This window comes from Delphinapterus leucas, chromosome 5 (assembly GCF_059928025.1).
Source record: "Delphinapterus leucas isolate spDelLeu-1000000601 "Yukka" chromosome 5, BTC_Dleu_Yukka2, whole genome shotgun sequence".
NCBI classification, from domain to species: Eukaryota; Metazoa; Chordata; class Mammalia; order Artiodactyla; family Monodontidae; genus Delphinapterus; species Delphinapterus leucas.
Window position 1 is genome coordinate 99,011,654 of NC_143133.1, and position 26,045 is coordinate 99,037,698.

Sequence of the window (26,045 nt, forward strand, 5' to 3'; positions counted from 1 at the left end):
AAACGGGACTCAAACAGGTGTTGGTTTTTTAAATTGAGGCATAAAAACACATAACAAAATTTAACCATCTTAAATCATACGCAAATATAGAGTACAGTAGTGTTAACTACATGCACATTATTGTGCAACACATCTCTAGAACATTTTCCTCTTGCAAAACTGAATCTCTGTAACACGGAACAACAACTTTCTTTTCCCCACCTCCCAGCCCCTGGCAACCAACACTCTACTTTTGAAAGTTTGACCACTTTACTTATAAATGGAACCATGCAGTATTTATCGTCTTGTGTCAAACATGTATTTTTACATGGACAGATTATATTCTAAATGTCTGTAGTTTGTTTGTTTTGAAAATTTTCTCCCAAGAAAGGATATCAAAATGATGATAATATTTCCAGGCTAGCTAACAAAGGTATACTTAATCTGCTAATGCTATTAAAAGAAGAGTGGCAACAGTGGGAAAGAAGGGCCTTATAGGCAAGGAGCAGAGGAGGTGGCAGCAGCCACTAAAATAAACTGTCTTTTCTAAGCTAAATATTTATATAGGCTAAGGACTTCCTATATATAGACAGCAACAAAACAGAATTTCTTGACATTAGAAGAAATATTATGCAAAACTTAATTATTGTCAATAAAAGTTTTCCTTGCTTAGTTCATTTTAGAGATGTTTTTGCTATATCAAAGGTAACCTCTGTTCAGAGAAACAAATTTGTTAATCCCTCATCTAAATATTCTTCAAAAGAAATGTGCAGATTCAAGAAATGTGACAGATGAGATAAAGTGAACTTATAATAAACAGCATGAAATACTATAGAAAATGGAATAGGCAGGACATCTATTTAAGGAGTGTACCTGTTACACTTTAAATAGAGTGGTATAGATGGCCAGGCAAATAGCACCTTCCATACCTGTACAAAAACTTTCTGGAGTAGTCCACGACGTTCTGCTAGAGGTAGCTCATTCTGTGCACCTCCAACTGCCTCAGGCACATGTGGAAGGTCAAAAAACAGATATAAACATTTAACCAGGGTGGAAGGCACTGACATCGTTGTCATGCAGTCCACGGTTTTCTGGAAAACAAACCGATAAATAAGTGAATAGACAGATAGACAGATAGACATAACTACTTGGTGTAGCTAAGTAAGCTCAAATTTTAAGCCAGAAAATTATATATGAAAATAACTTTTTAAATGCCTGAAAAAAAATTAAAATGACTCCATGCTGACAAATATGTATTTCCTATTTGGACAAATTTGCTGTAACCAAATATTGAGAAGTTTGTTATTTAGTAAGGTATTTATTAGGTTGACTATTAAGAGGCAGCATGTTACAAAGAACATAAACTTTAGGATTTAGAAAAGATTTTAACCATGAACTTATTAGGCAAACTAATTTTGTTAGACCTCACCTTTCTCTCCTATAAAATGGATATAATAGTACATATCGCTTAGGGTTAATATGAGGGTTATATAACAAATGCAAAGATACACTGAGTACTAAATTATATATTAGTAGTTGCTTTACTATCACTTTTATTTTTATTGTAGATTCTTAGGGTTGGAAGGGCACTTGAAGGATATAGCCATCACTGACACAAAAAAATTTCTACATTATTTTCAAAGATTACTAAAGGAAGAAATTTTAGACATTCTTATGGTGAACATTTCAGCACTGTTAAGAAATATGCTATAATAATTATAAAAATCTTTCCATGGTACAGTTTGGAATAGAAAGTTTTTCCATGCTGGAGATCAACAGGTTAGCATCATCTGTCGATCTGTTTATTAATTTTGACATTAAACATTTCCTGAATGCCTAGGGTATGTCAGTCAGTGTGTTGGGAGCTCGGCATGCAATGATGAAGGATCCCTGCCCTTCAGAAGACTGTAGTCTAGAGCAGAAGCAGGTTTGTTAATAACTATGATTTAATCTCTTATGTGTAACAATGGTAGTACATTCAGGCTAATATAAAAAGGGAATGATCACCACTGGCAGGAGTAGAATGGAAAAGTGTCGGAATTAAAACAAGAGGGGAAAGATCACCTGGAAGATACACAGGAGCTTAGGCCATATGGTACATAATGTTTCAGGAACCTGAGTCCAAAACTGCTGACTCCTGAAAAGCCACAATAATAATGTCTAATCTTTAATGAGTGTTTATTATATAACAGGCATAAAGCTAAGCACTTTAAATACATGCTCTCACCTATTTCTCAAGTCATCCCTACAAGGTAGATTTTATTACTATACGCTCCTTACTTTACAAAGGGAGCAACTGAGGCTCATCACTTATACACCCTGTCTGGGGTTAGAGAGCGGGTTAAGTGGCCCATGGTTTATACATGCTCAATGACCTATGCGTGTGGTCTCCCATTTTACTTTTACTTTTATTTTGCTGGGATTGGAGACCCAATGAAGTGTTACAAAGGAGTTATAGAATCAGATTTTAGAAAATTAGCTGGTGATAGTATAGACCATAGATTAAAGAGCAGGAAGGTGAGAGCAATTAGGAAACTAGTACCGAAAACCGTAAGAACGGCCGGACTTGAACTAATGCAGTAGCCGGGTGACGGGGAGGAGAGAGCGCCTAAGGAACAATCCTTTCCAAGATCTGGCCCCTTTCTACATATCCACTATCATTTCCCTCTTCTAATACTCAAAAGCTCTCTGCAGTTCTCATCTACCATTTATTGTTTCTAGACACCCCATGTCTCCATCTGACTCTCAATTTAAACGTCTGTTCATGCCTGAAACTTTAATTCCTCATCTTTCTTCCTACCCTCACCTACAAAATTTACAACTCCATTTCTATTTTCATAGTACTACATATAGCCCATTATTGCATTTTATGGTATTATCTTCATCCACTTCATCTCTGTCATCTACATGTTGATTCAGGACCATGTTTTTGTCATCTCTATCTCACTGCTGCCAACAGAAGATAGCATGCAAACAAGAAAGTCAGCTCAAAACATAACACTGGGGCTTCCCTGGTGGTGCAGTGGTTGAGAGTCTGCCGGCCGATGCAGGGGACACAGGTTCGTGCCCTGGTCCAGGAAGATCCCACATGCCGTGGAGCGGCTGGGCCCGTAAGCCATGGCCGCTGAGCCTGCACATCCGGGGCCTGTGCTCCGCAACGGGAGAAGCCACAACAGTGAGAGGCCCGCGTACCGCAAAAAAAAAACATAACACTGAATTTTCTTTTTTAAATGTCTTTTTCCAGTTAGACTATTACTAGCTATCCCTTCATATTAAGCAAAATGATATGATTTTTCATTTTCATCTTATAACGGATAGATTAAAAGTACAACTGGGTATCCAAACCGGTAATCGGCAACATTTGTAATTTTTTTAAGTGATTCTTTTCTCCTGATTCTTTTCTTATGCTTTTAAATTGGTCTATCCATTTGTGCACATTTAAGTTAATACACATTTACTGATTTTCTACCATGTTCTAGGTGTTATGGTATGACACAGTCTATGCTCACAAGAGAGAAAGAAAAATAGTGCAACTACAGAAAACATGAATAAAACTTAGAAATATTCCAATTAAACACTATTATTTTATGTATTATTCTAAGCCAAACCAAACTTTGGTACAGTAACGTAGAGGCATTTATAGCTACCATCGATAGCAAGTAGAATTGGTATTTTGATAGTCACTTGATATGGCCATAGACACATGAAAACAATGGTCTACTTTAGGACTATCTGAAGGTTACTTAGTACTTAGGGTGAATAAACATCTCCATTTGCCCAGGACTGAGGGGTTTCCTGGGATGTGGGCCTTCTATGCCAAAACTCAGATAGTCCCAGGTAAATCAGTACAAGTTGGTCTTGTTCGTTTTCTGATTTAAAAAACAAAACATAACACAATATTGTAAATCAACTATACTCCAATAAAAATTTAAAATATAATAAAATAAATAAAAAACAAAACAAAACAAAACCCCAGCAAATTAAAAAGGAAACAGGCCATTCCAAAGAAAAAAAATTCTAGTGCTGCTTACTTTAGGCTAGTACCTGGTTTCAGGATATGGTTACTAAGAAATGTGCACTGTTTCTCCTGTGGCCTGTCACGGTAGTATGATCGATGTCACATTTACTTTTGTAAATTCCATGAGGTATTTGAAAGCCCATAGTAATTTAGACAATAGTCATTCTCAAGATTCGTGTGGACTTTGAAGGTAATTATACTCTGGATTTTAGAAGGCTGAATAAACTTCCTTCATCCCCAAGACATCACAGGTCACAAATCGGGTATTCAAACAGCACATAAATGACTACATGCCATATGTATCATGACAGATGCTTAAAGCTAATTTAAAGGGAAAAAAAGCAATCTCCAGAAAAAATCAAGTAGGAAGGAAATATGTATTATCCTGAAAATGACAATATTTCCTTATTTTGCATAAAAGTTAGAAAAATTTTAAAGTATTTTCCACGTCACTTATTCCTTATTAGCTAAGTGACCTTAGATGAATCTTAGATGACTCTTCCGAGTCAAAGTTTCCCTAACATGGGTTACAGAAATGCAGTTCCTGGGCTACTTCCCTCCAGACACAGGTAGCCCATCTTTTTGCCCAGTGTGCTGTACAAATGGTACCATGCTCTATGTGTGCTATGATGTGACAAAGATGGAAAACACTGTTCTAATTTAAGCATTTCCTCATGTGTAAAATGGAAACATTAACCTCCTTATAGAGATGTTGTGAGAAGCATGAAATAATGTGTAAGAAGAATTAGAAGAATACACAGATTATCATAAAATCTTATTTGGATATGATGATAAATTTAATTTCACAAAATCCCAAGAGGATTAAAAAGACGCTTCAAACATGAAAGCCAAGAATTTACCTGACCAGAGGATGCTAACAAATTAATTGTTGTCAGAAGCATCCAACCTCTACTGGCTTCTTCACTCTGATTGATTTCCAAGAATTGGACTATGGCCCGACTTGCAGCCTCTATAAAACCAAAGGAAAGTCATTAGGTAGAGAGAAATCACATACAAAATATGTTAAAGAGAGCAATGTTTTAATGGTATATGTAGATGTCATCATATCAATACAGAAATGTAAAAGTCAACCTATATATTTTAGGAAAAGGTACGTCACAAACTAGTCAAAAAGAGTCACGGAACAGGGGAAATTTGAGTTAAACCTGCCTGTAAAACAAGTCTCTCTAGAAACTGGGAGGGAGGGATGGAAACAGAGAGATTAGGCACACTGTATTAAAACAAAAGTGTGGCTAGAGGAATGATCAAGAGGAACAACTGTAATAACATAGGGTTCACATTCTAGAAGAGCATATGCTGAGAATTAGAGTCTAATATCAATAGTAGTGACAGAAAATGCCTACTTACGAAGGAAGGTAAGCTAAGGGCTGTCTGTATTTGACTCTTTGGGCAAGAGGGAGCAAATGTAGTTTCTTGAGCAAAGTAGATGATGAAAGGATTATTTTAAGACTATTAATTTAGAGTGATGTGTATGACAAACTTTAAGGGCAAAGAGATTGATGGGGGAAACAAATTAGGAGGTTGGCTCAGTGATACACACAAGGGGTGACCTGAACAGCTGACATTAGGAAGAGATAAACAGTGAGGGAGTCATTCATAGAACTGTAGTGTTGGAAGAATCTTTGAAAGTCAACTTAGTTGATTATGTTTTTAAGGATAAGGGAAAATGGATAAATCCTTAACCATGCATTTAATTTTATCAGCACAGAGTTCATCAATTTTTACATTGTAATAGTAGATGAATTAAAGTCAGAAAATAAGTCCAATCTGTTCACTGTAAACCAACATGTTAATTTACTAACATATACTTAACACACGTCATAAAGACACAGGATGTAGAATAGAATTTAGGTTACTTTAGAGGTATTCTTTCCTTTAAGACATTTAAGACAATCAAGATAAAAGTGTTTTATTCAATAACTGAATGATACAAAACTTACACATGATACTGTGCTGGACATATTTCATCTTTATATACTTCCATTTGAAAGAACATGCTAAAGGAAAATTTTTTAAGATACCTTATTTTTACTGAGTCTTAACTGTACAACAAGCACTGTTTTTTGTGGGGTTTTTTGCCATACGCGGGCCTCTCACTGTTGTGGTCTCTCCCGTTGCGGAGCACAGGCTCCGGACGCGCAGGCTCAGCGGCCATGGCTCACGGGCCTAGCCGCTCCGCGGCATGTGGGATCTTCCCCGACCAGGGCACGATCCCGCGTCCCCTGCATCGGCAGGTGGACTCTCAACCCACTGCGCCACCAGGGAAGCCCAACAAGCACTGTTTTAAGTGCTTGCAGATTCAACTCATTTAATCTTTATGTAGAACCCTGTAAGTTATTTTCTATTCTTAGACCCCTTATTATAATATAAATTGAGAAATGGAGAGGATAAGTAATTTGCCTAGAGTCAGGGACAGAACTTATATTCAAATCCAGGCTGCTTAGCCTGTAAAAGATAAAGATAGTGATAAAAAAATTTTACTGGAAAAGAGAAGTCAACAGAACCCTGGCTTACTTCGGGTATTCAGTATCTGGTAAATGTTGAAATTACTGTATTCATGATCACTGATTTTATAGTCTCTTGCCCCTCTCTAGAAAACAAACACCGTGGGAGCAGACTTTGTCAGCCTTGTTCAGAGCTGATCCCCAGTATGGAGCACATCACTGGCACTAAGTGGGCACTCAATAAACACCTGTTAAATGAGTGAATAAATCAACCCAGGGAGATCAAAGGACACACTGAATTCAACTTCTCAAGAACATCAGGAGGTTTGCATTTATTATGGGTAACAGAGATTCCTGAAAGTTTTGAAAGGGGAGTAATACAAAGAAAGCAATGTTCAAGGCTGATTAAATAGAGAAAGAAGAAAACAAATAAAAGAATACCATTGAGAAACCATCTTTAGCAATCATGGTTTAAGATCATTGGTAAAAACTAACGTGCAAATTTTTCCTGCAAGCCTACAATGGACCCCAGCCATTTGCTATATAACACGAGCAGTCTTTCCTTGATAGTAATTAAACACTCATGTAAGGAAAACAGCTCCTTACCAGTTGGCTAAAATTCTTAATCAAAGGCTGACATGCTATGCTTTCATTTCCTAGGCTTCTTCGTAACCAGGCGACTTTGGTTTTAAATTGTGCGTTTCCAATTTCGTAACTCAACATCTTAAAAAAAATACCTGCAGTCTTCAAATTGCTTTATTTTACAATTACACAAATGTAATGAAATTCTATTTCATTAAAAAAAGAAACATTGATTGGTAAATCAACTGATCAATACCACCTATGTCTCTCACAGAGGGAAAAAAATATTTTGAAGAACTAAGCCTACTTTAAAAGGTAAACAAATTTATCTCCCTGGTAGAGAATCTAGAAACCTACAGATAAGACACATTTTGAGTGACTCCAGATTCCACCCATAGTACTTAACACTATTAACATTAAAAGAAGTTTGGACAAATATGTTTTTTCACTGCTATTCAACAAGTTGCCAATTATGAACAATGAATGCCAATGGTTATTTTGAGAACCAAAACACCAAAAATGTACTCTTGGTTTGAAACAGTTCCATATATCTATCTGATCAATGGCATTTACAAAAGTGTGTGGTTTCTTTCGTTTTGGTTGACAATGAACATTAAGATATTCCTCAAGATAAGAAAAGACAATGTATTTTCAAAAATGTCCTATTTGTTATTAAACATTACAACAGTTCAGTAGATTGCTGAGCTGATTAAATGAGATAATACGTATGAAAATAAACCTTGAAAAGGATCAAGACAGTATAATTATTAATGGTGTCCCTTTAACAATTTTACCAACTTAATAATAACAACTGCTCTTTTTGAGAAGAAGATAGAGACTTCAGTTACATCAGCAATAATATACAATTATGTTATCTGGCTTTGAATTACAGGTGCATACAAAGAAGTCTTGACAATAGTTGTGGCTGAATAATACAGGAGAGATTGGAAACTCTCATTGATAAAATAGACTATCTTTACATAACAAACATATTCAGAAGAACTATTTTACTTTCACCTACTAATTTCAGTAGGTTGCCATGCAAAACAACTTGATGGGATCTCCGAGTTTTCATTTTAAATAAATCAAGAAGCTCATTGTAAAAGTATGTAACATTTAGTGCTATCTTTAAAAAGTTATGTAGACAACATATTAAACCTCCATAAACCACAGAATTTCTTAAAACTTTGAAAAACGCTCCTAGTCAAAAAATATAGCATTATGATCTTTTATTTTCACAAATTTTAAACAAATACAAATTTAAACACTGATTTAACTTAAGATTATAAGATTATAATAAAAAGAACATATTAATATCAGCCCATCTTGAGAGTTGCCAATCATTTTGATTTAAGCTTTAGCTTTCATGCTGCAGTACAGTACACATAGTTAGGCCAAAAAATACAGAAATGAAGTTAGTAGAGCTCATTATTAGATTAAATAAGAATATGTAGACAGTTTTAAAGGAAACGTTAAGTTCCCAGTCTACACTGAGAGAGAGTGTAAGTAAATTCAATTAGACTGCATTCAGAACAACCAGAACACAAAACGTGTTAATAATAAGTGTAATACAATATTTTTTCCTTTTGCAAAGTCCATTTAAAGCATAGTCATTTTCAAACTTATGCTTCAGGATGATAATGTGAGACACATCAATAGTACTATTACACTTTTTTCATTAACTAAGAAACCAAGCCCTAAACGCCCATTCCCACCCCTCCCTTCCAAAAAAAACCACTTCCACGTTAGTGAGAAAAATAGTATTAGGACTCATAGCTTCCATGCTTCTTTCAATTTGATAATACATCATCACACCTTGGGAATGAAATTACCTGAAGGTATTGTGGCTTTGAAATCCTTGGAGGACAGCGGGGCACACTGTTTTTCTGTTTAAAAAAAAAGGCTGGGTTGTCTAATTGGGGATTCACTACATTATACTAATCCCACCACAAGATGCTGCACCAGGTGCCAACTGTGGTCAGCATCATTTGGCTTCTCTATCACTGGGCCGCTGCCCAGTGGGCATTACAGCACTGGGCTTAACAGTGGCACCTAGCATGCAGCAAAGTCATTAACAATAAACTGAAGATACTATTTTTACACAGGTGGGAATTTTCTCTTTCAATGATGTAAAATCGACCATGTGACTGACCTTAGAATTAAACAGACTGCATGGCTGAACTTAACAAATAACTAGAAGAGATAGGGAAAAGTCTTAAGCCATATCCTGTACACAATATGGCTACAAAATTATATATTTTTCAAATTAGTTGAAAGTCACTATAGATTTTTAACAAAACCACAGGGAGGCTATAACCAAGAGAATTACGAGAGACAGAGAGAACAGGACTACTGTATTACAAATCAGCCCATGTACCCACTTTGCATGTTGACCTACCTAAAATTTTCCAGTTTTACTAACTTCTGATGGATAGATTTAAACAATAGAATTGCCAATAAGCATGGTTCCTACTGAGATATCTACAATGAATGTTAGAAGTGATGGTAAAAAGACTTGATATGTGAATGGTGATTAGGTAACAAACAAAGTAAGTATTTCACACCAAATTCAGAGGAGCTCTGGAAAAATAATCTTTCTCTGATGCACAACAGATAGAGCCAATTTTCAAAAGAATAACAGAGGACTCATTCCACCTGCTTCTTTTTGGAGAAAAATTATGTGCATGTAAATCATAACAAAAATTACTTTCAATGATAACTTCCTATAAAATAAAAGGTTATGTGAGGTATTGAAAGCAGCCAAACTCATAGAAGCAGAAAGTGGAACGGTGGTTGCCAAAGGCTGAGAGGAGGAGGAAATGGAAAGTTGTTGATAAATGTGTATAAAGTTACAGTTGTGTAATATGAAAAAGTTCTAGAGATCTACTGTACAACATTGTACTTACAATTTACTGTACTGTACATGCAAAAGTTTGTTAAGAGGGCAGATCTAATGTTAGTGTTTTAACCACAATAGAAATCAATTGATCAATCGGAAAACCAGAATGGGATATGCAAGAAGAAAGATGATTCAGGATGTACCTAGATCCTCAACATCTAGAATTTTTTACTAGAAAAATCAAAATATCAAAAAATCTCCATGAAAGTACTTTTGATAACAGCACTGATCAAAAGAAACTTCCAATGTTCAAAACTAAAAATGAAAGAAGAGAACAAGGATTCCAAAAGCCAGAGTTCTTCAAGGCTGACAGAGGAGACACTCCAAAACTATGCTTTTCTCTCTTAAACATCAGTAAGCTGGCTTTTCTAACACTCTTCTAACTCTTAAAGCATAATGGGGTAGGGGGGAGCACAGAGAAATGTCAAAATCAGTAAAACTTTTTTGAGCACCTAATCTGTGACAAGCATTCTTTTACAGGGGTGAACACAAGAGACAATAACATTAAATAAGTAAATAAACAAGGTACTTTCAGATGACACCAAACCTCTAAAGGAAGTATTTAAGGTGACTGAATAAATACTCACTGGTGTGGAGATACAGGATAAAAGATCTATATTTGAGATAGGGTGATTTGGAAAGGTTTCTCTTGTGGAGGTAAAACTTACACAAAATTGAATTGAATCTCACTGGATTCTGAAGTTAACGAATTTCAAAAGTTTAAAACTAAAACTTACATGGAATTACATGATATGAAAAAATGTATCTTAAAATACCTGGCAAACAATATGTCACCAATGGAAGAAGGAAGGGCACAAGGGGCTCTCTCTATGTTTGCAACTTTCTGTGAGTCCATAATTATTACAAAATAGAAAGTTTAAAAAAAAAAAAAACTTATGTAACTATTATTGTAATTAACAATGAGACATCTCCTCCATTTAAGATACTCTTCATTATTTCCCTATGGATATAAAACTGTAAAGAGATTTAGGAAAACAAATCTCCAATGTAGAAAAATGTTTTTCTACAAACATGCAGATTAGGTATTCATAAAGACAGCAACAGTGAACAGAGTATAAATAAGCTTTGGAATTTTTTTTTCTAATCTAGGGCTGTCACTCAAAAAAGAAAATGCAATGACAGGAGTCAACATGTGACAAAGAAATTTCCCTTCATACTACCTATTTAAAATAGCTAAAAAGGCATAAAACACAGAAATCTTATATTTAAGACAAACTTTTCACTTGTATAGGAACAACTGAAATCAATAAAGATAAAAAAAGGATGCAATCCCATTCTGGTGGAGAAGGGAAAAGACAGGAAGTTTACCTTAAACTATCTTGACCACCTCTCACCAGACTTGCTTCAAGGACTACAAATATAATTAAAACTGCCTCATTTTAAAATCCATACATCAATTCATATAATGTACAGCTTCTGATTAAGAGATTTTGTCCTCAATCTAAAAATACTTTAATGGCTGTTGCTCCAAAGACTCCATAATGGGTCCCCCATTAAAGATGGAAGGTTGAGCACATGCATTTATCTCTTCTCTGTCCTGAAACCTCACTGCTATAAACTGAATTGTGCCCCCCCCCCCAGAATTCATATTTGAAGACTTAGTTCCTAATGTGATGGTATTTGGAGATGGGGCCTTTGGGAGGTAATTGGGTTTAGATGAGGTCATGAGGGTGTGTCCCTCATAATGGGATTAATGCCCTTATAAGAAGAGACACCAGAGAGCTCTCTCTCCTGGAGGTGAGGCCACATTGAGAAGGTGCCATTTGCAAGCCAGGAAGAGAGATCTCACCAGAAACCAATCATGCTGGCACCATGCTCTTAGAATTTCAGCCTCTAGAGTTGTGAAAAAAAATTCCTGTTTTATACTGGTCTATGATATTTTGTTATGGCAGTCCAAGCAGACTGATACGCCCACTAAAATTGTTGTTTAAGGATTTTTTTTTAAAAATCATAAACCCATAAGTCCAAAGAAAATAGGAAAGGTGAAAACAACAGTGTTTTGGATACTAAAACAGCACAGAAATTAGTGGGAACTGATTTAGTAGACTCTAGAATCTTAAAGCAAGTACAAGGAAAATACAAAAAAGCAGCTAACTACAACACAACCTCCAAGAGGCTCAGGAATTGGTGGCACTAAGTACCTTTAGAAACAGAAGTAAATGTGGGACTGTACACAGAAGGACTGGTGAAGTCTGTGTAAGAGCAGCTAGACCCCCAGATCCCCACTACTGTGTGGGTAGTAGACTAGAGATTTATTCACTAAAAAGAAAAACAGAGGATGTTTGGATTGGGGTGGAGGGGGGACAATGACATTACACCAGGCACAGTTGTGGGCTCATCATGAAGATAAAATAGAAGCTTATGTATTGATACTAAATGTTGAGGGTCCTCAGACACTGGCTTCTAAAATGTTCAGAGTCAGACATATACTGTCTAAGTAAACACTGGACATTCTTCTCTGGGGACTCTGTCTAGCTCAAGGGAAAGATGGTCAACAGAATGGCTTAGCAAAATGACCCTAAGCTGAGGCCCAGGCAAGCTCCAGCCACAATTACAAAGCTACCCAGCAACTTTCCAAGATTCCATTCTTATACAGCAGTAGAGGGCCAAGGATGAGACACGGGAGGACATTCTCTAATATAAAAGAGACAAAAATAAAGTAACAAAAAAGACTACCTGAAAGAAACAGACTGTGGAGGAAGATAAAAATCTGAAAAGAAATTTTAAAAAAAGAAAAGGAAAAGAAACCTCAGAGCGTTAAGAGAAGCCATGAAAGGAAAGCAAAAGACACCATTAAAAAAGAAAAAAAAATCTCTTAGAAATTAAAAGTATTGTGTCACAAATGGGGAAAAAAAGAAAAAAACCCACGGAAGGAATATATGGTAAAACCAAAAAGCTCTCCTAGCAAAGAGAGTAAAAAAGCAAAGACAGAAAATAAGAGAGGAAAGATAAGAAAATGAGAGGGACAGTCTTAGGGGTACACGTGATAAGAAAGAGAAAACAGAGGGGAGGATATTATTATATAAACAATTCACAAACCTTTCTCAAAATTAAAGGCTATGAATTTCCAGACTAAACAGGTCCAGTGAGTACTCAGCATAATGTATAAAAATAGGTCCACTCCAAGGCATGTTATCATGAAATTTTAGAAGAGGAGGGCCAACGAGAAGATTCTAAATGCTTTTATAAAACACACACACAAACACACACAATACAGGCCACAGAGAAAGAATGGAGAATTTAGGTAGCTTCAGATTTCTTACTAGGAGTATAGGAATCTAAAATATGATGGAGAAATTATTTTTAAATTCTGAGATAAAATGATTTCCAATCTAGGACCTTATATCCACTGAAAGGAGGATAAATGTAATGCGAGCTCAGAGATTTTCCAAAATAACCTTGGGAGTTCAACCTAGGCTGCCTGGAGAAGGACCCACTGACCATGTTCCCAGAGGTGCTGCACCCAAGCTTAATTTTCTATGACACTCGTAGCTTCCACTCCCTGTGGGAGGGCCTGTAGCTTCCCCTGAGCCCCCAAGTCTCCTGGAACTAAACAGCTAGCATTCTCAAACAACTCCTAGAAACATCCAATAAGAACTCAGATTCAGTACTCAAACAGCTTAGATCACAAACGGTGTTTCTTCACCATTATGATTGCATTCATGCTCTGGGTGGGGAATATCCCAAGCACACTTCTGTGAGATAACGAGGGTGATGGATCTGTGCCTTCTTTTCTCTTGTTGAAGCCTGGTTCTACAAGTTCCCCTTTCTGCAATAAAGCCATCCTGTATGATGTGATAAAGTTTGTTCTAAGCCCCGTACCTGAAAGCTTGTCACCTTCCATGGTTAAGGGGAAGGAACTCATTTTATATAGCAAGAGTCAAAGGAATTTTCACTCACAGATTATTATTATTTTTTTTGGTGATACGCAGGCCTCTCACTGTTGTGGCCTCTCCCGTTGCGGAGCACAGGCTCCAGATGCGCAGGCTCAGTGGCCATGGCTCACAGACCCAGCCGCTCCGCGGCATGTGGGATCTTCCCGGCCCGGGGCACGAACCCATGTCCCCTGCATCGGCAGATGGACTCTCAACCACTGCGCCACCAGGGAAGCCCTCACTCACAGATTTCTAAAAACAAATACAAAATCCAAAAACCAAAATAATAACTGCCCTGCATCCTTTTTCAGGAGGCTGCTGGAAAAAATATTTTACCAAAAATGAGGAGGTTAATTTGAGAAAAAAGATGACATGAGATTTTGGAAACAGAGACTCTATCCCAAAGAGGTGGAAAAACATCCCAGGATGAACTGAGTGAAGATGAAAAAGTGACAGCTGTCCAGCTGGCCTAGAGAGCAACTACTACAGATTAAAGCAGACCAGAAGGTTCTGGAAGAGCTATTTGCAAGAAGATGAAACTGACAGAATATCTGATGTCTTCAGTGATATTGGGGGAAATTCAGAAAAACAGGAGTAGGGGAAGAATGCATAATGAAAATGTAGAAAACTAGTTTTTTTAAAATAAGGCAATTATTAACTCTGATTGATAGAGGTAGAGAAGTTTTCAAGAAAGAAAGAGTAATCAGAGTATATCATATGGCTCACCTTTGTATAATGTTTTCAGTCACAATAATGTAATGAATACTGATCTAATAAAATTATGATAGAATGATATGGGGATATAGAAGTGAGAATCTGTGGGATAGTGGTGAGCTTAAAAGTCTCACTTCTCTTGTGGTAAGCCTGGAGATGGTATCTAAATATGAAAAATCAAGGGCACACAGTATAAGCACATTAGTTAGAGACACAGAGGCAAATACCAAAAAAAGTTAAGAGACGTAAAAAGTCAGTGTATCTTAGGAGTGCAAAATGAGGATGAACCGGGATGATGGAAGGGAGATACTGTTTTTAATAAACCTATAAACTATTTGACCCTTAAAACCATGCACCTATATACTTTTAAAACTAAAAGTAAAAACTAAATTAAAAAATAGGATTATAGGGCTTCCCTGGTGGCGCAGGGGTTGAGAGTCTGCCTGCCGATGCAGGGGACACAGGTTCGTGCCCGGGTCCGGGAAAATCCCACATGCCGCGGAGCGGCTGGGCCCGTGAGCCATGGCCGCTGAGCCTGCGTGTCTGGAGCCTGTGCTCCGCAACGGGAGAGGCCACAACAGTGAGAGGCGCACGTACCGCAAAAAAAAAAAAAAAATAGTATTATATAACAAAGGCATTATCGTTACAATTGGAAAGATAATAATTCAATGGGTGGAAACGATAAGTGATTTTTCAAAGAGACACTAGAAACAAAACTTAAATTATTGATTTCTTGGTCTAATGCTTCAGTAGGAAAGCTATCACTCAAACAACCACTAAAAACCAAAGCAACAAGATAAAAATTAAGATAAAATCCTTCAAACATATTGCTAATTTAGAAAATGAGTAATGGTAATTAAAATCAAAAAATCTTATTTTAATCTTGATTAAATGGAATGATACTTTATGAAGTTTAAAATTACCTAATTATGAATAAGAAGTTATTCAGGCAGCATTTATAAAAGGCCTACTGTGTAAAGCACTGTGGTTAAAGACTGTAGGTTATACAAAGACTAATAAATAGTTTATGGTCTAACAGAAAGATAAAGATACATATATAAACACCACTCGTGAAGCTGAGTAGTTAAGAAGAGAAAACTTTTCCTTTGATTAAGGAAATCAAGAAACATTCTATCTAGGAAGTGTGACTTAATCCAAGCTGAGAAGATTTAGATGTACTAAGATGGGGGGAGATGCTCCTTCCTGAATGAAGCATCACAAGGATAGAAAAAAGAGCACAGAAATGTCTGGGACTATAAGTAACTCATGATTTGGTTGAAATACAGAAAAAGGAAACAAGAAATAAAAAAGGGTATGCAAAAATGGTGGGTATACATATGTATTTCCAGGTCCTGAGTTTGTGTTGAATGTCATGCTAGGAATTTGGATTTTGTTCAGAAGGAAACAGAGTGCTGTTAAAAGGGTTAGGTCAGGGGTGGTAGTGGTCCAAGGAAAGTAGCCTTGGGTAGAACTACTCCACTTGAGAGTAAAAGGTGCTGACAGTAAGAATATGACAGTAAGAATGGGAATGGGGACTGGTACTGAAATCCATGGGCTTAAAATCAGGTCAATTTTTTGTTAGATTTCGACAACACTTTTACCAAACTGTCCATTCAAATAAATTAGTTTTTGCTGGTTTCTGTAAAAATACCTGTGGATTTGTTTGATGCTCTCCTTCGAATTTCTGTCACCATCAGTCGTGAGACTTGTGTTGTGAACTGCAGAAGATCAGAAAATTTTTCTGTCATTGTATTTGGCGGAGCATTTCCAAAAACCTGTGATGAGAAAAACAATTTTAATACAGCATTGTCAACTTCTTTCTTTCATTATGTGCTTTTCAAAGTGTGATATGACTTGAAAATCAAGGAAAGTATGCTTGCATAGTTACTTCGATCTGAATAAGTTTAAAACATATCTCTTTCAATAAATGCCATCTAACCACATTTTCTTATACATGTAAAATAATTTGTTGAATGAATAATTAAATAAACAAAATCTAAAAGCCAAAGACCAGTTATCTATAAAATTTAAATCAATCTTACTAATAAACTTTAGAAAATATAATGTAAATATATTTTCTAAAGTTTATATTTAGAAAATAAATATAAACTTCTAAAGTTTATAAATAAATATAAACTTTATATTTATAAATAAATATAAAGTTATAAAAAATATAAACTTCTAAAGTTTATATTTAGAAAATATAATGGTAAAAGCAGGGACTTATCTAATGCTAAGTCCTGGGCTGAATACAGAATTTACTAAACTCATCTTATACCTCAGAATTTCTGAATTCTAACCATAATAATTCCCAAAACAAGACTGTTAATGAAAAGACTAGAATAAAAATGAATGAGAGGGTCATGAAATACACTTGTCTTTACAAAAATCTACACTAGATGAACTTTAGAATAAATCATTCTAAAACTGGCATAGGTTCAGCAAAGAGAATGAAAAAAATAAAACCTGGACAGACTGTCATAGGAAAAGAAATAGTATTATAATAGCTATATAACTGGATGCATCCTGGAATATTGTTTTAAAAAATGTTTTTTATAGTGGGACATCCCTGGTGGCACAGTGGATAAGACTCCATGCTCCCAATGCAGGTGGCCTGGGCTCGATCCCTGGTCAGGGAACTAGATCCCACATACATGCCGCAACTAAGAGTTCACATGGGGCAACTAAGGAGCCAGCAAGCCGCAATTAAGGAGTCTGCCTGCCACAACTAAGGAGCCGGTGAGCCGCAACTAAGGAGCCCACCTGCTGCAACTAAGACCCAGCGCAACCAAATAAATATATTTTTTAAAAATGTTCTTTATAGCTAAAAGAGAATTCTGTGTCTCCTAAAACTATTATGATAGCCCTCTACTGTAATATTAACTAAACAATATTTTGTATTCTTATTATCTGTTCAAATGTCACTGCAAAGGGAGGAAACGTATCTTACCCGTCATTGTGTTCCTTGCCAAGCTAGCACCCTGCCTTTTACAGGGATGTTCCCTGAATATGGCTGTTTGTTTGTATGCTGCCTGCTCCCACAACCAAATTCTAGAAAATGTTTAGGTAGCATGCAAGGACACAAATTATAATATGAGAATATAAACAAAAAGTAAGAACAAAACCAATCAAATAATAAAACCAAGGCTAGGGAGGTAGACTGGGGAAAAAAAGTCTATATTTGCCATATTTAGTCATGAATTTTGGCTCAAACATACAGGAGAGAAAACCTCATGAATTACATGGTTCTCAATGTCCTTAGGTAAGGAAAACATATATTTAACGAAGTACCTCTATTCTTCATACCATAATGTAAAGATTTTCTTCCAAGGATCCTATTAAAAGGATACAACTTATAATATCCTTGTAATAGTAATGTTTCTTACATTCTTACAATAGACACCATGTTTCTTACAATCACCCTCAAATTGAGCTGAAAGTACCAAACAAATGATAAATCAGTTCTACAGGTTATACTTTTAGCCAGGTAGTCTGTTCTTTAACTTGACACACAATTTTAAATTATCTCAAAGAACAAACAAACTGTTCTTTTCAGGAACTCCTCAATGAATTGTTTTTCTGCTGAGATTTTGATAAATGTTATGTGCTTACAGTTAACCTATGTCGCCTGCTAAATACCATAGTTTTTAATAAACAAATTGGAGATAGATTAGAAATTGAGAAGCCTCAATTTTAAATTTGAGCATACTTTCAAGGAGGAGAGATTCTACCCGTCACTCTCTCTTGAAGTTTTTATTAAATAATTTCTGTGTCTTAGAAAAATGAAAAGAATGGCCAATTTCTTGACCAAATTTATCTCACAGACTTAAAAAGTATGCCCAGTAAGCACAGCCCTGTAAGACTACATTAATATCAAACCAAAGCAATTTGGTTACTAAAATCAACCTCGCTTGAAGTTCACAGTTGATTATGACAAAGTTTATTCATTCCTTTCTTTCCTCCTTTTTTAATTATTTGGTCCATATAAAAATAACATATTGCAACTCAAAGTGCATCTTTTAAAATAAACCATCAACTATCTTTATCAAATAAAATATCTACACCATTTGGTTTCTAGTGAGGAAGGACACATGCTTGAATAGCCATTCTACTTCCACCCAGAAATGAGTATGTAACTGCCTAATGAAGGTGTTTACAAAGCAATTGTATATTTTGCTCAGGCAATTATTAAGCCTTTTGACAAACTGATTTAAAGTAGATAAGTATTCCTATTATTCAGAATATACTGATGTATATTTTGCTCCTAAGAATTATTAAGCACTATGTTATCCTAAGAGTAAGACAACTTCAAAAAATAAATAGCTCTTTTCTTAGCATAAACATATGGTTATTCAAGCAGTCTTCATGCTGGGTGGAAAATACACTGTTAAAAATGCAACTAACTTTTCATACAAATCCTGATATTTACAGCTTTATTTTCATAAGGAATTTTTTTTCAAAAGCTGTGTTGCTTGAATTGACCAAGCCAAATGTTACAGAAAAAGGACCACGTCCTACTTGCTAACCTGAAATGAACTACTGCTTCTTTAACGTAAACAATCTTTAATCTAGTGATCCAACACTACTGATTGATTCACTCTTTCATTTATTCACTCATAAATATTTACTGGTCTACTATATATGCCAGGCAATATTTGGAACCTTGAATACAAAAGTAAAGAACTGTGAATACAAAGGCAAATAAAGCAAATATAATTCCAGTTTTCACGGAATGTACATTTTAGCACGGGAGGCAAAAGTTAAGCTATTTTAAAAATGAAAATTATGTTGGATAGTGATGCATTATAAAGGAAGTAAACAGGGTAATTGAAAGGGAATGCCTGGAGTGAGAAAAGGTTATCAGAAACGCTCTCTGAGATGACACTGACCCAGAAGGATGATACTGAATAATGAAAAAAGGTCACAATTCAAACAGCCAAGGAATGAGGGTTCTGGGCAGTGAGAAGAACTGTGCTAAGACCGTGGGCAAGAGATTGGGAGCTTGAGAGATCAAAAGGCGTGGGTGAAGCTGGAGTGTTTCCAATGAGAGGGGAAATGCAGCAAGAAAAGGCTGGAGAAGTACAGGGACTAAAACATGTATCTGGCATTTTAGATAATACTGAATGTGTAAGGCAGTAAAGAAAAGAGATTTTTTGGTGACTGACTTCAACAATTAAATCTAAAAATATTAGGTATGTATTCACCACCTTCCACAAATAGTGGGAAATAGTGCTTCAATCATGCATGTAAATGTGCACCACAGAGGATGGAGCACAGAGCTGGGATTTACCTTCCCACCCACAGGGACTCTGGTCAAAATTTTCTGGTTCTTAGTTCCCTCATCTGTTAAAGGGGAGAGTTGAGCAAGAGAACTGGTCGGTTAATACACTCAACTCAGAGGGATGATTCTATAATAGACATGTGACATTCATTACCCAGATGAAAAAAACAGTGCTGAGGAACAAAAAGCCTTTTAGCAAACTTAATGAAAATAACAACAATTATCATATAATGAGCCTTTACAGTGTGCCTAGCACTATTCAAATACTTGACATGTAATGTCATTCGAATCTCATGAAATCCTACACATTACTCCCATTTTTCAGAAAAAGAAATTAAGGGTTAGAGAAGGTAGATGCCAGGAGGTGGTGGAGACAGAATTCAAAACTAGGTCTGTCTGATTCCAAGCTATGCTCTTAGTCACCCAGTAATATACTGCCTGAATTAAACTTTGCAGGAACCCTATCACTATACCTTTGCACAGTGTTCACCTTGCGAGGGAATTAGCACAGCTCAACTTGTTTTTAGAAGGGTCATTTTAAATATCCACCTAAATAAATTTCAGAAAATTTCCTGGCTGCTCCTCAACTAAAATATTTTTGGTATACTCAGGGGGAACAAATGAATGGTGTTGTATAATGGCATGCAGGAAGCAGCGGCTCAATATATATTTGTTACCAAATGAAGCTATTCAGTAAAATTTTATTAAATATTAGTAAGAGAGAGGTAGGAATTTTTACAAAGTTTTCTAAAATGGTGTCTTTTTCCCCCTAAATATATGTAATATCTAAAATTAAGTTACAGAGTATATGAATAATTTGATATATCTAACAGATTTTGAAAATTGACAGTGAAGATGTAATTGCATTTACCAATTAATATAAATCATTACATTAACACTTAGTCTTCTTGTTCCTAAGGACCACGAACTTGCAGGAGAAGAAAATGAGAAGGTGTATCTCAGTCCCTCTCTCTCCTTCTAGGGTACGCCTGCCTCAAGAGAACATGTATTCTCATCTGCTCTGAGTGTGGCTTGCCCACTTTTGCCAATGACTGGGTAAGTAAGCTTAACCATATCAAGGGTGAAACTAGGAAGTCCTTTGTTGCACAGACCTAAGCTCCATTCTCCAATATTGGTACTATGCAATAAGTAACAAAGCTGTATATTTGTAAACATAAGCCTCATATATGCAAATAGTTCATTTGTCTGACTCTTGATCTATCTCGCATTTGGTTCTGAACTTGAGTATCCTTCCTCTAAAGCTAACAATTTAAAAAGTAAAGGTTGCTTGTGAGGGATAAAAAAAGAGACATTGGGGGCTTCCCTGGTGACGCAGTGGTTGGGAGTCGGCCTGCCGATGCAGGGGACACGGGTTTGTGCCCCGGTCTGGGAAAATCCCACATGCCGCGGAGCTGCTGGGCCCGTGAGCCATGGCCGCTGAGCCTGCGCGTCCGGAGCCTGTGCTCCGCAACGGGAGAGGCCACAACAGTGAGAGGCCTGCATACCGCAAAAAAAAAAAAAAGAGACATTGGATTTAACTTAGATGTTTCTTGAATATAAATTAGAAGCAAATTCAAAAACAAGAGGAGTCTCTAAAAGAAGATCCAGTTAGTAAAGATTATATTTTAACATACACAATTTAGTATGATAACATACACCAAGGTAATTAACAATGGCAGTTAACTTTTAGATGACTAAAATGCTATTCATTTTTTAATATGTTTAAATGAAGTATTTTTTTCTGTAATCTTTTGTTCTTGGGACTAAAGGTTAATTATTTTTAAGAATGCTGATTAAATATTATCCAGCTATTCTCAGACCTCACCATAATCTTTCAGTTTGAGAGAATTGGTGAGAAGGAGGATACCACCAGTGCCCTTGCAGGACTGTGATGAAGAGCACAGGAGGCAGCTGAAGAACCCAGCATGAGTCCTGGCCCAGAAAAAGGGGCTTAACACATGCCATTTCTCAACCTCGTGTCTCTTAAAGGCCAAAATCACACACTGAAATAACAGTATGGAGCACACTTTAAAAACGATTCTGTAGATGGATATCCATGTCTAACTGTAATATGGTTTATTTGCCATTTGGCATGAATCAAACAAAGTCTCAAAAATCAACAGTACAGTTCATTTTTGGCAATCGTGGCAGGATGTCTGGAGCCATACTGAGCTATTCATTCATCTAAGCTATTTCTTACTAGTGGAGAACGTTCAAGTATAAATTGTCAAACATTAAATAAATATGGTTATCTATATCAAAATTTAATGGATGTGATGTCTTATTTAAGGATAATTTTAGTTTGTTGATAGGCCAATGAATATAATTTATATATTGTTTAAATTGGTCACAATAGTACAGAAATAACTTTCTTTTCATTAGTTAAAAGTTGATAAAAAGAACCTGAAAAAGAATAAATATATGTATATATGTATAAAAATACATATATGTAACTGAATCACTTTGCTGTATACCTGAAACTAACACAACATTGTAAATCAGCTATACTTCAATAAAAAAATTAATTAAAAAAAAACGCTAACCATCATCTGACAATGCAGGGTTGCCACAAACCTTTAATTTGTAAAAACTGCAATAAAGTGAAGCACAGTAAAACAGAAAAAAAAAAGTTGAATGAACCTTTATGATATTTAAATCACTCATTGTATTAGAGGTTTAGGCAATGCATATGTATATGCTTTTAATCAGCCAACTAAAAACTTCTGACTTGAAAGAATAGAGACTCATGGCAACACAGAACACAACAGAACTAAGACAGTCTAAGCAATAGAGAATAATCACTAAAGCAACTTAAATCTTCTAAAAAAAACAACCCCCCAAACCTCAAGTATTTGTTTGAGTCTCCTAGTCTAAGACTCACTTGAATTGACTGTGGAAGTTTAACTGATGAAATACATGGGACACATATGCAGGATATTAGTTATTAATCTATATTAATAGCTGAGAATAACAATTGTCCTAACTACTCTTAACATTATCATCACCTTGTCAGTGTTTATGAATCTGAGACAAGGAAATTATCTCAAACTACTTAATAGCTAATAGTACATTGTGACATTGAAATAAAACAAAAACATTAAAATAAAAAACAACCAACTTCCTAGGACTGGTTGCAATAAAAATTAATGACTGTTACCTCAACAGGGCTTGAAAAAATAGCTTATCCATAATCAATTCTCTCCCAATTTCAAAACAGCTGTCTTAAACCTTTCCCTACCTCTCCTCATATTCCTACTCTATCATCCCCTCCCCTCCCTCACTCTCAGCCTTTTATCTCATAGATTAAAAAATGAACATCCTCTGCTCTGTTCCTATGGTATCCCACCCAATTCCACGAGTGATATGTGAATTAGTCTCTCTAACTATGCTCTGTCCCTCTACTCCTGCCCTTCTTGCTTTACCAGCCCAGCAAAACCTCAGTCCCAATATAACGCATCTATCTGTCTTTTCTACTTCTACACACACGCTGCTTTGTAACTGAATGAGAAAAATCACACATGCCTGCATGGATAAGATCCAGTACAAATTTACTATCTCCAACCTTCACTGAGCCCTCAAAACTCTTTAAGCCTTTTATTGTCCCTTTCAACTATCCTTCTTGATTCCCTTTCATTAATATTCCAAACCATCACCATTCCCTAAAGTCTCCTACTCGACCTACTTACTCCAGACTCTTAACAGACCACATCTTCTGTTGATAACTATAAGAAACTGAGGTCATCAAGCAAGATCTTATTCAACTGTCCACTACTTTCACTACAAATCTGTGCTCACACCCAACAAGACATGCTCTCCTGCAGCGTGCGGTGTCTCTTGTTCAAGGCTCACTCACCCACCTGTAATTTGACTCTATGCTCAATTTCACTGTCTTAAAAATTTCCAATTTCCCCCTCTGCTGGTTTCTTTCCTTCTCTTCATGAGCATGCCTGGATCTCTCCCATTTTTAAAAACAAAGTAAAACACCAGAAATATACAAACACAAACCCCCTATTGCCAAATTCACCTCCCATTCACTGCTCAACTCACTGCTTTCTCATGCTGCCATTCTAGTAACTTTCAAACTGGCAAATCTCATGTACATTTTTCAGTCTCCATCTTACTGGGTCTCTCTAATGTACAGGATGGTGTTGACTGCTCTCCTCCTTCTTGCCACTTTTATCTCTTGAGTTCCATAACCAGCCTCTCCTGATTCTTTTTGTACTGCTACTGACCCATTCCTGCTCTGTATCCTTTATGGGTTCCCCTTCTTTCACTAAACATTCATATTCTCCATGGTTCATCCTTAGCATACTACTCATGGGGCAGTAGGAGGCACGAGTAATGTCTTATACCCTTCCAGGGTTCCAACTACCACATCTCTGCAGTAGTCCCCACAGTCCCTCACCTGAGCTTTCTAATTGCCTACTGAATACCTCCACTTGGAGGAACCTGGGAAGTTCACAAATATCAACAGTTTGGACTCAATGCCCCAAACTGAATCTGTCCCCTAGACCTCTCCTGCTCAGCTACTAGGAAAAATATCCACCCAGTTTCCCAAATGAGAAACCTAAGAGACAGCCTTGCTTTGGTCCCTTCTCCTTTCTTATTCTATTGCTTAGAATACTTCATTGGCTCTGCACACCTCGAAGAAAAAGTATTAGCACTTAATATGATATAAAACCTGTCATGATGTGCCTATCAAACTTAACAGTACCCTTCCTCGACATAATGTCAACTTCTTGGACCACTTATAGATGCTAGCACACATCAAAATGTTTGTAGCCTTTACCTTGATTCATGCTTTAACTTCTTACTCTAATTACCTTCTTGGTTAATTTACCCCAGTTAGTTCCAAGCTGGCTAATGCATATCTTTTAAGGACTCAAGAATCACATCACATTCTCAAGGGAGATGCCCCTTCCCTGATCCCCACAGACTTTCCGATGACTTTCTTCTCAGGTGTGCCATAATACTCTGCTGTGTCTCTAATACTACATTTCTTTGTTATTCCATTATCTGTTTATGTGTTTATCTCTTCTCCAACAGAAATACATGTTTATCTTCCTCATGACACTTCTGATTTATAAAACTGGACTATCTTATCTCAGAACTCCAATGTATAGCACAATGTCGATTTGTTTGACACATATTTACTGAATGAATCAGTAATGCACAATAACAGAATAAATGAAGAGATAAGCAAACAAATAAACATAGAATATGTAGAGTCTATCCCTCCTCTCTGTTGTCTAATTAGCCTTTGGCTTGGTGTAACACATAAACTAGATGTATTTCAGCATATATTCAATATGAAATTATTTCAGCATAAATAGTTTATAATCTTTGCTTCACCTTGTAATGTCTTTATTTTTAATGCCATAACAACAGTAACAATAATAGACACAAGTTCCCTAGGACAAGCATTTGTTAAGTGCTTTAAGTACATTATCTTACTTAATCTTCATACCAACCCCACAAGGTAGATATTCTTATTTAACAGCCCAGAAACTGAAGGTGACTGCTCCTCTCAAGTGTAGTACACACCTGGAGGTCTAACCCTTAGAGAGGAACAACCAAGAACACTGATAGGTGCAAACTGGAGATTAAGTGAAAGTCAATCTACTGAATATGAAACATCAGTCTTGTTCCTCAACTTAGCTTTAAGAAAACACTAGCAAGTATATATGCTCCAGGCAGGAGGCTGGAAAACACTCCTTCCTGGAATATCAACATATCCTAGGTTAACGAATCTCCGCATTTTATCCAGCCAGATCATCTTACCACTGGAAAAGTCTAACCTCTGCACACGTACTTTCCAATTAGTGTTTCAATACCTCATTCCTAAATATCAGTGTATAGACAATTATCACCAGACATCTGGAGACTAATATGAAAGAAAATAATATAAGCAAAGAAAAAACAGTAATCTGGAGCAAATAACAATGAAAGAAGCATAAGAAAATCTGAAAAAGCTTTAATATTTTCAGAGGGATGAGGAGATATTACAGAATTTTAAATTAATAAAGAAGAATTCAAGGACGTTAAAAATATGACAGCATAAGGTTAATCCAAAAGAGTTAATATTTGATTGACAGAGCTGCAGAAAAGGGGAAGAATATTAACAAAGAAATATTTCAAAATATTTTCCCAGAATTAAAAAGTACAAGTTTGCAGATTAAGAAGGTTCATCATGAAGCCTCAATAAAATTTC

The 26,045-nt window shown here is 36.2% G+C and overlaps 1 protein-coding gene across 12 annotated transcripts in view; it reads right to left on the reverse strand.

The window, feature by feature from the left end:
* The window catches only part of WDFY3 (WD repeat and FYVE domain containing 3), a 259,871-nt gene that overhangs the window by 146,007 nt on the left and 87,819 nt on the right, over window positions 1-26,045 (reverse strand). For 10 of the 12 annotated variants that reach the window (XM_089912207.1, XM_089912206.1, XM_089912205.1 and 7 more), the window contains 4 exons: window positions 16,205-16,328; window positions 8,877-8,930; window positions 4,858-4,967; window positions 909-1,070 (listed from right to left, as the gene is read on the reverse strand). In XM_089912207.1, the coding sequence (XP_089768333.1) occupies window positions 909-1,070; window positions 4,858-4,967; window positions 8,877-8,930; window positions 16,205-16,328 (450 nt within the window). The remainder of the gene's footprint in view (window positions 1-908; window positions 1,071-4,857; window positions 4,968-8,876; window positions 8,931-16,204; window positions 16,329-26,045) is intronic. The other 2 variants (XM_089912209.1, XM_089912212.1) reach the window with 1 other exon arrangement.